At 38.0% G+C, this 14,117-nt stretch overlaps 1 protein-coding gene across 2 annotated transcripts; it reads left to right on the forward strand.

The window, feature by feature from the left end:
• Positions 1-36: 36 nt before the first annotated feature.
• On the forward strand, positions 37-13,903 carry csf1ra (colony stimulating factor 1 receptor, a). 2 transcript variants are annotated; one of them, XM_033973606.2, is made up of 22 exons: positions 37-156; positions 251-362; positions 1,988-2,272; positions 2,949-3,236; positions 3,506-3,642; positions 3,713-3,878; positions 3,955-4,156; positions 4,454-4,569; positions 4,650-4,761; positions 7,186-7,385; positions 7,457-7,548; positions 7,622-7,748; positions 7,903-8,007; positions 8,089-8,199; positions 8,291-8,447; positions 8,539-8,621; positions 8,698-8,795; positions 9,454-9,576; positions 10,151-10,262; positions 10,340-10,439; positions 11,670-11,793; positions 12,638-13,903. In XM_033973606.2, the coding sequence occupies exons 2-22, from the start codon at positions 308-310 to the stop codon at positions 12,800-12,802; spliced, it is 2,958 nt and encodes a 985-aa protein (XP_033829497.1). In that variant the 5' UTR covers positions 37-156; positions 251-307; the 3' UTR covers positions 12,803-13,903. The 2 variants fall into 2 exon arrangements, with proteins under 2 accessions (XP_033829497.1, XP_055080934.1); XM_055224959.1 differs by having other exon boundaries at positions 3,716-3,878.
• The last annotated feature ends 214 nt before the right edge of the window (positions 13,904-14,117 follow it).

Genomic DNA, 14,117 nt, shown 5'->3' on the forward strand with positions numbered 1-14,117 from the left:
AGATTTCATGTTTGCAGTGTGACTTTGTGTCTGGGAAGGTAAACAACAAGAAGTGAGAAAGAAAGAGGGGCCAGGATAGACAGAAGAGGATACTGATGTTTAATTTGGATGCTACTTCTACAGCTTATACACTGAGAACTTCCTATCAGATAGCAGGTGAGTACAAAAAACAAAAACCCCAAAAATGACTTTACCAGGAGTGTTGTGTGACAAAGAAATTCTGACTGTGTTACTGTATTTCCTCTTGTAGAAGGAGTACCAGGACAGAGGAGTGTGTCTCTGTACACACTGGGCTCTGAGCTGATCCATGATGCTGTCTCTGCTCACTCTACTGCTGGGATTAACAGCCTCTGCCGCCTCAGGTAAGGCCCAACACAAACTCATTTCAGCAAACATAAATTCTAACTTTTTATAGGCACATTTTATTAAGTACAAATGCCTCAAGGTAAACTATTCTGGATTTCTCTTCACGTACCATGGCATTATTGTTAAGGGCTTGGTAACATGATGTGTGATTTATGTCACTGTACTGTATCCCAATATTCGCACACAAGCCAGCTAATTCTACCCCTGAGGTCCGTTATTATTTTATATAATGTTACATTTTTATCTTGGACTTAATCTTATCGACTGAATTATAAAGTGCAAAATGTACCCTTGCTAGGTTGATCAATGTTTACTGGTATGGGAGCCTTTGAATGAACATAGCAATTTCAAAGTCTGTTATTGGTCCTTTAACCTTCTATTGTGTCTAATGAGAGGCAAACAAACATATGACATTTCAGCTGGTTCTTGTGCTGTCAACTGTCACCTGCTGACTGTTTCAACTCAATTATACTTTCTTTGCCGTGCATAACTAATTAAAGCACTTGGTTAATAAGCCTCAATTTGCTTTGCCCTGCATTGAACTGGGTATAATTGGGGTCATATTGAGGTTGTGGGAACTGCTAATTTGAGAAGTGGAACAATTATTAACATGTTCAGTGCATAATGCTGAGTGCTTTGTCAAGATTATTTAACATGTTATGAATGCATAAAAAGTGCTGAGTAGTTACTCTCAGTTGTCTTTTTAAAGATTTTAAAATTAAACTACCTTCTACAAAACCAATATCTTGATAATAGGGAAGGCGGCTCAACACAATTCTTGATTCATTTGATTTTCAGACTTTGTGTAGTCAAAAACATCACTGTTCCTCTATTTATAAAAGTAGCATCTTTGTGCCTTTAGGGCACCAAAGCCTCACCCTAAAATATTGATTATCTAAGGATTCTAAATGTAGTGTATTTTGATCCCAAAATGTTGCATATGTTGTGTGCAATATTGTGTGAACATAGCATGCAATAATGTTATAAACTGAGGACATTTTTCAATCTACTACATACAAAAACAGGATTGAATCAAGGATCAAAGCACTGATTCACAAAACTACCATAGAAAATCACCATTTTAGCGTAATGGGTCTAAACTAAATCAAGTTTTAAATAGTTCTAAACAAGGACCACGTTCATGACAAAGATGAGTGATATAACATACATTTTATGACAGAGCTGCACTGAAACAGAAACTGAGGTCAAAATAAAAGACAGACCGTAACCACCCCACCCCCCCACCCCCGTTATAATTTGACCACATTTCACTGCTACCAAAATAGTGATGGAGGAATACTTAGTGTTGCATTACTTAAAAAAGTGACTCAAATATATGTATTATAAACATAACATTGAAGTACCCACTATTAAAGAACTATTAGATTACTATATAAGTTAAGAATTGTGCAAATCTGCTAAAACCTCCCTATCAGCAAGACTCAAAACACATGTAAAATACTTGGTACTTTTCAATCTTGTAGAGTAGAATGTATCGATACCTCTTTTCAAATATAGTGAGAAAAGTACAAGGAAAAAACCCTAAAATGGACTTTTTCTTTCCACCAATGAACCAAATGAATGTAATTTTTTTGTTATATTATGTCATTGTGTGTTTCAGTGGAGTGGAGGCGTCCTGTGATTAGGTTTAACTCCAGAGTGCTGACACGCCCTGAGGTGGTGGTGAAGGTGGGCACTCAGCTGGACCTGAGGTGTGAGGGTGATGGTCCTGTGAACTGGAGGCCACGGCTGCCCAAACACCGGCGCTACATCTCCAAACTGAGGGGGAGTGTCCAGATGTTGAGAGTGGAGCGGCCCACTGCAGAGTTCACTGGGACATATGTGTGTTATTATACCAGCGGACCACAACGCGAGCTCACCGCCTCCATACATGTTTATGTCAGAGGTGAGTGCATTATTGATCTGTACAGGTCCATACCAGGTCTATTCTTGGGTTTCAAGTTTATTTAGAGGACAGTTGACAATTTACATGTGTTTTTTGTAACTTTTCTGATGGAAGGTCTGTCAACTGCTTGTCTCTGTGGAGATGTTATTGCTTTGTCCTGAATGTTCCACGGTATGGGATTAAATGTATCTATTTCCATGGAAACAAATAGGTGGTCAGATCTGTGGGGAAGAGACATAGCTCACAGTAAGAATGCAAGTCATACAGTGGAACATTCCAATCTACTCCATGGACACAAGCAGCTGACTGACACCTTTGACAAATGTTACATAGTGAACCTGTAAATACTACATTTTGTTTTGAATAGGTAAATGCTATGGGAAATGGGCAAATTTTTCGTCATTAAATCAAGTCTAAAATAAAACTAAACTATGACTAGTAGTTGCGGTTCTAAATTAGGACCAACCCTAATGAGGATGAACACAAAAAATGAACTAAATTGATTCAAAGTGAACCAAAACTAGAACCCTGTGAGCCAAAAGAAAAAAAAGCCTACTTGTTTATAATGGTATCAGAACCACAGTTTGAAAAACAGTGATTGTCTGCTTCTCTCACATATTTAGCATTATCCTCTTTCACACCAACTAAATCCACTCACTCCACGGTCTCTTTTCAGATCCTAACCGGGTGTTCTGGGCTAGCAGCAACTTCCTTCGTATTGTGAAAAAAGAGGGAGAGGACTTCATGCTGCCCTGTCTCCTGACTGACCCCTCGGCCACAGACATTGGCTTGCGCATGGACAACGGCACCTCTGTCCCACCAGGAATGAACTATACAGTGTACAAGCACCGTGGCATTCTCATTCACAACCTTCACCCAAGCTTCAATGCCGACTATGTGTGCATGGCGCGAGTCAATGGAGTGGAGAAGACTTCCAGGGTTTTTTCCATCAATGTTATTCAAAGTAAGATTTAGTTTCTATTAATAGGTTTCAGCTTCCTGTTTAATGATGCCATTTTGAGTACTTATCACGATTCAGATCTTGCAGAATATTTCTTCTCAACATCTAGAATGTCCATATATAGTTTCAAATTTAGCTGAAGAGCATGTCAGAATCCTATGGTAAAATTTGCCTTTTAACTGACATGGCTTGTTACTGGGCCTATCCACATGAAACAAAAACTATAGTATAGATCTATATCTTCTCTGCAATATTTTTTTCTGCTCCTCTAGAGCTTCGGTTCCCTCCATATGTCTTCCTGGATACTGAGGAATACATCCGCATTGTTGGGGAAGAACTAAAGATTCGCTGCACCACACACAACCCCAACTTCAACTATAATGTCACCTGGAAATATACAACTAAATCGGTCAGTACAATGCAGTTAACTTTTTAGAAATCTGGTTCCCTGTAATGATGTTCTTTTTTTGTGTCTCCAGAAGCCGATTATTGAGGAGAAGGTTAAATCAAATGGAGAGAATAGACTAGACATCCAAAGCATATTAACCATTTCAGCTGTGGACCTGGCAGACACCGGGAACATTTCTTGTATTGGCACCAATGAAGCTGGAGTGAACAGCACAACAACATACCTGCTAGTAGTAGGTCGGACCACACTCGGGTCAGTTGAAAAGGATCAAATATGTAATAAATTATGTTAAATGCGTGTTATTTTCAACAGATAAGCCCTACATCAGGTTACAACCCCAACTCTCTCCAAAACTGGCTCATCGGGGTTTGTCTGTGGAGGTGAATGAAGGAGAGGACCTGGAGCTCAGTGTGATTATAGAAGCATACCCCCATATTACAGAGCACAAGTGGGTCACACCAACCACCCCCAGTACTTCAACACAGGAGCACAAGTTCATACGATACAACAACAGGTACAGATTTAACTATACTCTTAGATATGCAATGTCTTCGTTAGTTTGCACAATGCATTTTGCCATTTTTAAAGAAGATAACAAAAAATCTGGTTATTTAGGAATTATATTTAAAAATACACTCAAATTAAAGTACATATAATTGTCATTTTGTCTTCCCATGTCAAATAATGCTTCCTTCTTACACACACTATATTATTTTGATGTGAATTGAAACCAGTTTTGGGAACAACTATCTATCTTTAATTCCAGTATTTGCTTTTCATGCTTCTCATATATGTATCATTTCTGTTTTAGATACCACGCTAGCCTTCAGCTCAAACGGATGAATGCTCATGAACAGGGCCAGTACACGTTCTACGCAGAAAACAATTTGGCCAATGCCTCAATCACATTTCAAGTCCAAATGTATCGTAAGTAAAACACATAAATACAACACAGAAAACATCAGTGCCCTGTCTATGAGACTTTTTATTTATCCCCTGTATCACAGAGAGGCCTGTTGCAGAGGTCCGATGGGAAAATGTCACCACACTCACATGCACTTCTTATGGCTACCCTGCTCCAAGAATCATTTGGTACCAGTGTTTTGGGATCAGGCCCACGTGAGTAACATGTTTTATCTGTCCATGAACCTAAACCCTATTTTTGTTGTCAGTCTATAATGACCTTAATTAAGATCTGGAATCTTCCCTTCCCCAATTTTGAATAAACCTTAAGGTCAAAGTGTGTTACCATCTGTCGTGAGCAGACTCAAACTGAGAATTTAAAATGTAATTCGTAACCAGATTTGATTCTTTTTGGCTTTCTTAGATTACAGTTATTTGGCAGAAATATTGGCAGAAATATTTCCATTCAGTTACTATAAGAGTTTTGACTCCATAATCATTCACAAGATTTAATACCTACAGCTGCATGACTATATTTATTGTTTATTTATTTAATTTAAACAGGCAAAAATGTAATTATAACATACATGTTGCCATTTAGTGCATTGTACCAGAGAGTATCTTCAGGGAAAACACAAAAAGTATACATGCATTAAAACTACCACACGCTGCCACGCACAGTTTATAATTTTCAAGACTCAAGAGATTATATTTTGCCAGGATGTTACTGGACAAATATGAAGACTCCAAAGTTGTATTTTTTTTTTCTCAAGAAACCAAATTTTGAAAGTTTTGAAATAAAAAAAGACTGCCAAACTGTAGAAGGTACAGTTCATTGGTGTTTGAACTTATGTGTTTAGCCATTTCATCATAATTATTATTGTTTTCTGTGATTTTTGGTAAAATGCTGATGGGCCTATAATTATTTATGTCATTATAATCTCTAGTTTTGTAAAGACAGCACATTTTCAGTTTGCGGGAAAAACATTGTGGGTCACTAAGAGATTAATTAAATGAGTGTTAGAAGAACCCAATGTTTTTACTGAATAATGCAGCATCATGCTTTCCTATGGTTGAGTTCATTCTTACTGTAAAGGATTGAGATACACGCTCCAAATTATCTCAAGATAGAGTTTCATTCCAATTGGTATTATTTAATTTAATAAATATATATATAAATCATTTAATTCCTGATCTAACAGAACTTTGGTACCTGGTGATATGAAGAAACACTGGGATATGACCTAGTTTTGAATCTCAGTTTGGTCAGTTTCCTTTCCACCACAGTTAAATTATGTTTGGACAGGCCAGTGATGAAGTTGTAACATTTTCTTACTCTTTCAGATCTATCTGTGTACTTAAAACTTTAGCTATCCTTGCTGGACCCTTAACCAGTTATTCAAACATAAATTTATCTGTTGTCTTCCAAGTTTATATTGAAGTCAACCATTACAAAGACTTCATTGTTGTTACACTCTTTATGGGTGGATGTCAAATCATCACAAAAAGGTGTCATTAACATTGTGAGGTCAATAAAGTCTAGTTATGATGAAAGACATTCGCGGTGACAGAGACAGCTTCAAAGCAACAGATTCCATATTATTAGCATCCTTAAGGGAGATACTCTCGCATTCAAGAGCATCTTTAATATAGAGCAACAGCCCGCCCCCTCCGCCCTCAGGTTTATCTTACCTGAAGCCCTAATATCCTTGGATAGTACAGACGTGTGCCAAGGTGGATAACTGCAGCCATGTGTCTGAGATGCATAGACTACAGTGAGGCTTCCATTAAGGCAGTGGCCATTTCACTAAAGTTGTTTATAATGGACACACTGTTTAATATGGATTGATTTGGTGGCCACAAAAGGATGAGTGATGGTAGAATACCAACAAGGACAGACATGTATTTGATCGTCTTATTCCCAGTTCCTGTCTATAACAATACAATGGTAAAACCTATTAGGATGTGAAAAATCTGTCTCGACAACTGACCTGAGCAAAATGCTGATGATTAAAAGGCCCTTATGCTATTTTCCGATCTATGTTATAATGTTGTATCTTATTTAAAAACATACCTTGTTGTATTTTGTTTCATTTGCACAAAAAACTTGTGTATTTCAGCTGAGTTCTTCACTCAAACTGTAAACACTCTGTTCCACCTTGTAATGTCATGTGGTAATACAGGAAGTGCGCCACTGTTTTTAAACTCCATACACCTTCACTGGACTCATTTATATGATTTCAGCCCTGGAATTTACACTCTCACTCTCTACTGAACTAAAGGTAAAAGGTAGCTGTTAACATGAAAACTACCGTATCATGACCTCGCAAAGTGTAACGGAGCATTTTGCACTTTGGATAAGAAGACAGACTAATAATAAACGTGTGAATGAAACAAAACATAACTCCAGGTATATTTTTGATGAGGTAACAGCATCATGACATGACTTAACGCTCACAAGAGGCAATTTTGCCTAATATAGGACCTTTAAGTGATGTTGTGTATACAATCAGTAGTTTTAAATCAAGAACACTGTGTGACTCAAAGGAAGAGCTAAAGAAAGAGCCAAATTGAAGTAGTCCTGCTAGTTCTTTTAGAAGCATGAACTCAGTAGTGTAATTTGTGCATTTTAACAAACAGGTGTAAGGAGAATAACTCAGGGACCCAGATGCCCATCCCCCTGCAGGCGCCCACAGTGGAGGTACAGAGGGAGGAGTACGGTGCAGTGGAGGTGGCGAGCGTCCTCACTGTGGGACCGTCTAGACGAAGGATGACCGTGGAGTGTGTGGCCTTCAATGTCGTGGGCGTGAGCAGTGACACTTTTGCCATGGAGGTGTCTGGTGAGTTAGAAATTTGTAAGTTAGAAATCATTTGTAGTGTCAAGTCAAATTATTATGTTTTTCTTTGGCAGATAAGCTCTTTACATCCACTCTGTTTGGAGCTGGAGGAGTTCTGTCAGTGCTGCTTCTGCTTTTGGTGTTCCTCCTTTACAAATACAAACAGGTGAGTCAAGGGAGTTTTAACTTTTAAAACTCAACTTGTGAATGAAGATACAGCTTTACCTTTTTATTATCAGAAACCAAGATATGAAATCAGATGGAAAATTATTGAGGCGAGTGACGGGAACAACTACACCTTTATTGATCCTACTCAGCTACCATACAATGAGAAGTGGGAATTTCCACGAGATAAGCTCAAGCTAGGTAAGAATGTACTAACTTTTATTCCCAACAAAACTTTATTGATGCAAGAACAGCTTTTTAAAACATTTCAAATTGTTAATTGCTACGGTAACAGTCCGAATTTCTATCACTCTGAACACCATGGGGATTGACTTTGTACTGTTTTGTTTTGCAGGAAAGATTCTTGGTGCTGGTGCTTTTGGAAAAGTTGTTGAAGCCACAGCCTATGGTCTTGGAAAAGAGGACAATGTGACACGTGTGGCTGTAAAAATGTTGAAAGGTGATTTTCATTATAAAAATCACTTAGATGGATTAGATGTAATACAAACAAGGACTTACATTTGTGGTGACTAATTTTTAGCTAGTGCTCATTCGGACGAAAGGGAAGCTCTGATGTCTGAACTGAAAATCCTGAGCCATTTGGGAAACCACAAGAACATTGTCAACTTACTTGGTGCATGCACATATGGAGGTTAGACTCATCACTATCACCTTTGTACAATGTTGTAGTATTAATAGTTTAGTTTGTTGAACATGATGTAATGTCTTCTTTTCCTCATCAGGTCCAGTGCTGGTGATAACAGAGTACTGCAGTCTAGGTGACCTCTTGAACTTCCTGCGACATAAGGCAGAGATGTTTATGAACTTTGTATTGAACATCCCTGAGATTGTGGAAAACGACTATAAGAACATTTGCAATCAGAAACATTTCATACGGAGGTACTTTTAAATATACTACATATACAACAACAACAACAACAACAACATTATAAAACATTACCTAGTATAATTGGTTCATTATGTCCAATAGTGACAGTGGGATCTCCAGCACATCTTCAGGCAGCTATTTAGAAATGAGACCTACTCAGCCACTACACATCGACTCATCTCAAGGTAAAGTGTCTCTATAAATCTCCAACATCTCCAATTTGGTTTTATTTTCTTAAACTTTCCTTTGTCTAAATAACAGTGACTGAATCAAATGTCGACTGGTCGTTTGACATAGACGACTTGCTCCGGTTTTCCCTCCAAGTGGCTCAGGGTTTGGAGTTCCTTGCAAGTAAAAATGTAAGTATGCGAAAGTTAAGTTGGGCATTATTTTTTTTGAAAGATAGTGAGTGGTATAAGGAGGTCAGAACTGAGTGTAAACTAAATTAAACACAAAAAACTGACATGTTTGTTATGTTGGATGAAAGAAGGCTGTTATGAGAAGTGTAATGAGGATGGATAATTGGTAACAGGGGGCCATAAGGGGTATTTCCCATTGAATAACTTATGTTTTATGGGTCATCCTAGAAGTATCTGAGGAGACAGAGGTCAACAGTAACCCTATGGTGCCGGAACAAACTTTCCCATTCATTTTTCTCATAGACTTTCCACTTTGAAAAGATTGCTTGGGGATAATCAGCAGCGTGTTAACTAATGGCCACAAGACTTATAATTTTATTTTAAATCTGTTTCTAAAACCTTATAAATTGCCAAGTTAATAAAACATTTCACAGAATCTCACATTTTAAACTGCCTTTTTGTATTTAAAACAACCATGTTATGGATATTAGTTGGCACATATTAGTTAACCTGTGCGATGCCTTTGAACTCTTAATATTTGAATTTTTCGAAAAGTCTATGGGAAAAATTAATAATTTACTTGCAGAATCTGAGCAGGCCGTCACTGTTGAGCTCCATTGTCATCTTATTGTTGTTGCATGTGTGACTATTTTTACAGTGTATTCATCGAGATGTGGCAGCCAGGAATGTCCTTCTAACAGACCGCAGAGAGGCTAAGATCTGTGACTTTGGTCTGGCCCGAGACATCATGAATGACTCCAACTATGTAGTAAAAGGAAATGTAAGTTCTCTATTGAGTGTAATAAAGTGCAATCTTTTTTTCCCAATATGCTTCCTGTACTATGGAGGTTGCATTCATGGGATATCAAACATTGTAGAATGAAAGTTTAAAACTGAGATAAAGGCCAGGTCAGAATTCTATGGTAGAATATGCTGTTTAACTGTCAGATTGCAGATTTGTTAACCTAGCCTCTGGTTAATATCTCGGTAATTACTGGGCCTATCCACATGAAAAAGTTCAATTTTGTCTTGGTCAGTACTATATATATGAACAAAAGTGAAATATTTGTTCACAATAGCTTCACAAAGTGGTACCACTGTTGAACCACAAAAGCATGATTATTGGTAGAAAGGACTTTAAGACATAAGATTAGAATGGCAAATTTGTGGGGCTCAATCCCAAACAAGTAATGATATGTTGTAGAATAAACAGTAGTAGGCAGGGAACTAAAGAAAGCATGATGCTGAAGTTCTAACACAGAGGAAGTTTATTGACCATCTGCAGCTACCAACCTATTGTGTAAATATGTAAATTTCTCCACTGTGATCAATAAACTTGAAGTGAATCATTACAGGCACGTTTACCTGTCAAGTGGATGGCCCCAGAAAGTATTTTTGAATGTGTCTACACTGTTCAGAGTGACGTCTGGTCGTACGGCATCCTGTTATGGGAGATCTTCTCACTGGGTTAGACAATGAAACTATTATGTTATATTACTATTAGGGTTTCACAAATGGCAATAACAAAACATATTTATTACCAGGTAAGAGCCCATATCCCAGTATTGCAGTGGACCCCAGGTTCTACAAAATGGTGAAGCGAGGATACCAGATGTCCCAGCCAGACTTTGCTCCACCTGAGATGTAAGTTATAATATTTATTCTCAGCACAACTACATATTATACTATAGTCTTTCTCGTCTATCACCTGATGGTCATTTGAATGTATATGCGTATATGCGTCCTCATGAGTTATCCGGAGGTATTAGATCAACAGCATGATTTTAAATCAGTGAACATATGGGGCTTTTTGATTAGGGTTAGAGTTAAGGTTAGAGTTAGAGAAGTAGTTGTTACGGTTAAAGCCAATATAATGTCTCCTGAAACCGTGTGTGTGTGTGTGTGTGTGTGGGGGGGGGGGGGGGGGGGGGGGGGGGAGGAGTATTTATCACATTGTCAGAACTGATATACACTCACATTATGGAAACCTGAAAAAACAAGGTCCCATGATGTAAATCTAGATTAACAACATGACTTAAAGTTATGTTATGGGTTAAGATAGGTTAAGGTTGGATTCAGGTTAAGGTTAGGCCTGAATCCAGGTTAGAGTTAGGGTTAATTCACTGCAATAATGTAATTTTATTTAGAATAAACATAGCTAAACAGTTAGCTGTCATTGAAGGTGGTCAGGAAGATAAGGCACAAATTTAGACATCATTATCACATCACGACATAAATGAACAAAGATGAGCTAAGTTTCCACTCTTCAAACACTAACTTTCAATGCGAGTGATTAAAAGATCCATTTTCTGCCCTTTCTCACATCAGAAGACTCTTCTCGATGAGGTCATAACATATTACTTACCTATAATAAGTTCCCTGCTTAAATGTGGTCTATGAATACACTTGAATTGCACTTCTGATTATGTATGTCCTTTGCTTTATTTGCTGTAACCCCAAACTCCCATCTGAACATAAGGCACTGCCCCAGATGTGAAAATGACAGAGTTTTTAGCCTTCTATGTGAGTGTGCGTGTGTGTGGCGATTTGCCGTGGCTGTCACACCACCGGAATAAACTGCGCTGTGGAGACTCGGGCCTGGTCTTAGTCAGGGCCTAATCATCTGTTGTTCTGCTCTGAGTCAGGCCTCAGTTCTGCCTGTTAGCCACATGATCTTGGAGCTTGGGGGCCGTATAACTGCTATTTCACGCTGGCAAGTTTCAACTGGAGGGGGCTTCTGTGTCTCTTAACAGGTCTCTCTTGTCTAAACTGCGTCAAAGGCTTCCACAACAGTCATATCTGTCCAAACTGGTTCATCACAATTTTGCTCTATTACAAAATGCTTGGCTGAACTACAGGTCTTTTGTCTTCCAGCTATATGATCATGAAGATGTGCTGGAACCTGGAGCCAACAGAGCGTCCAACTTTCACAAAGATCAGTTCGATGGTAGAGAGATTATTGGGTGGTCTGACGGGACAGAGCCAAGAGCAGGAGCAGGTACGTTTGATGCACCAAAGCAAAACAACTTTTGCAGGTCATGTGACTGCTCAGACCCTGTCCTCAAAAAACCTCTGATTCACAAACCACTATAGGAAGTTAAAGGAATTTGGCTATTATTTTTAGATGCCATGTAAGTTATTTGTGGAAAATATCTGTCATCTGTTGAAATAGCAGTTTGTCTTTAAGGCAAACAGCATGGGTATTATTAACATTTGAACTTTTTTTTTATTTTTATTACTAGCACGGTTTATCTTTTTTGTTGCTTTAGTTTATCAGTGAGAAATTAATCATAGCAGACAGACTTTTAGCTGGTCAAAATAGTGCCTCTATTCATAAGCCAGAACTAAAATAATTTGGGTGCAAATTTTACTTACTTAACCCAGACTCAAGACTCAAATTGTAAATAACTATATGCATTGTACATCACATACAATGCAATAACAACAACTATAACTTAAAAAAAATACTGGTAATATATTTAGGTCCATACCATACTGTAGATTTATTGTACACCTACACATCCTGTTACATACTGTAGAAATTCTAACTAATAATAATAATAACTTTATTTATATAGCGCTTTTCTAAACACTCAAAGATGCTGCACAAAGAACACAATTAAAAAGCAAGCAGACAAAATATAGGCATAATTATAAAAGCAGGTTAAACATTAAAAGTGCTTCTAAATCAGACCTGGGTGCATTCGAGTTTCAAAGGGGTGCAAACATAATGCACTTTCAATGCACCCTTTTGCACCCCTGCAGACCTAGGCCTGTTCTAAATAGATATCTGTCTAAAGTAACTTATGGATCTCGTGGTGATGACCTCTGTCTCTTCACAGCTAATCTACCAAAATGTGCAGCAGCCAGAGCAGCTGGAGCAACGCAGAGAGGGTGAGGAGTGTGACCAGCCCAAATGCTGTTGCCATGGCCCCTGTGATCAGTCTTGTGACCGCGAAGAAGAGGAGCAGCCCCTGATGAAGACCAACAACTACCAGTTTTGTTGAATTTACTGAGAAATTCATATAAAGAAACTCCCATGCCATGTCAAAATGAAACTTTTTAACTACACCAAGGCAGTTTGAAGTTAGCAGTGTCCCTACCACACACTGTTGGGAGCTAATTTTTGCTGGTCATGCCTCTTTGCTAGACAGACAGCTGTGAGAAAGCATGTGATCTGCTTCTTTGGAGACCGTGACTGGAAATACACACATTTTGCATAGACTTATGACATGAAAGGAAAAAGTATGTCAACAATGCAAAGTAATTGAAGCCATCTCCAATAATGGACTCAAGTATTTAAATGTGTCAGTGTTGTTTACCTTGTTTTGTTTTTGTATTCTCACCGTCATGGATTTGTGGGTTTGCGTCAGCAGGTTCACTTCTGTTTCAATAGACTTCAATGTTATTTTCTCAGAGGAAGCAAGCCCTCAATCTGTCTATGTGACCTATTCATACTCCTGTACTGTGCAACGCTATTCTATCTCTGATCACCTAAAATGAATGCCCAAAACAGTGCAAGGGTTTTTCTCTGAGTTTAACGTGCTAAATGGAGCGTGGAGAGGGGGAAGAATGGCCATGTTGTTTCCCTGCTCTGTGCTGCGGACACTCTTACAGTAGCTGTCGGTCGACGGCAACATGTGATTGTTCCACTTCAATTTATGGGATTAATTAACAAAGTGTGTTCAGTGTGTGTTTTTAAGGCAGCGAGAAACAGATGGTCAGAGCAGGAAAATCTGTTGAGACAATTTTCATGTTTGAAAATGTGAAGTTTATATTATACTGTTAATGAATGCTTATAAGTGATGATGCACAAGTATAGTGGTCAGCTTACACTGCCAGCTAGATGTCTTTGGTGTAATTTATAAGCTATATTGCAAACTATGGACCAAAGATTTGTAATATGATTTCAGGCATTTCAGTGAATGTGCTTACATCTGAACATGATGCCCAATAATGTATATAATGTCTAAGGATGTAAATTCAGAATAATCTTTATTTTCTCTGAAAGCACATAGTAATAAAACAGTGTGTGACGTATTTTTAAGCAAATGAGACAATCATCGCAAAGTTGCAAGATAACAGAAATAAGTGTTAATAAAGTTTCATGACATCTTACTAAATAAGTTGTTTTTGTTACCACAATTTAATTTATCCAAGGGCATACATGCATGCATAAAAGGTTCAGCTCGTCTTGCTATAAGAATTCAATATCATGTCAGTTTAAAAAAGGATGATGGGGTGGTAATTTAAAATCACAGTGAGTTGTGAAGCAGAAGTTTTTAGATGGGAAAATAAATTTTTCAACCATAATATTAAAAA

Source organism: Periophthalmus magnuspinnatus, chromosome 10, assembly GCF_009829125.3.
Source record: "Periophthalmus magnuspinnatus isolate fPerMag1 chromosome 10, fPerMag1.2.pri, whole genome shotgun sequence".
NCBI classification, from domain to species: Eukaryota; Metazoa; Chordata; class Actinopteri; order Gobiiformes; family Gobiidae; genus Periophthalmus; species Periophthalmus magnuspinnatus.

Coding starts and splice junctions, on each gene's coding strand:
- csf1ra (XM_033973606.2), top strand. CDS start 308: ATGATGCTGTCTCTGCTCACTCTACTGCTGGGATTAACAGCCTCTGCC. Junction 3,643..3,712: donor GGAAATATACAACTAAATCG/GTCAGTACAATG, acceptor TTGTGTCTCCAG/AAGCCGATTATTGAGGAGAA. Junction 10,263..10,339: donor ATGGGAGATCTTCTCACTGG/GTTAGACAATGA, acceptor ATTTATTACCAG/GTAAGAGCCCATATCCCAGT.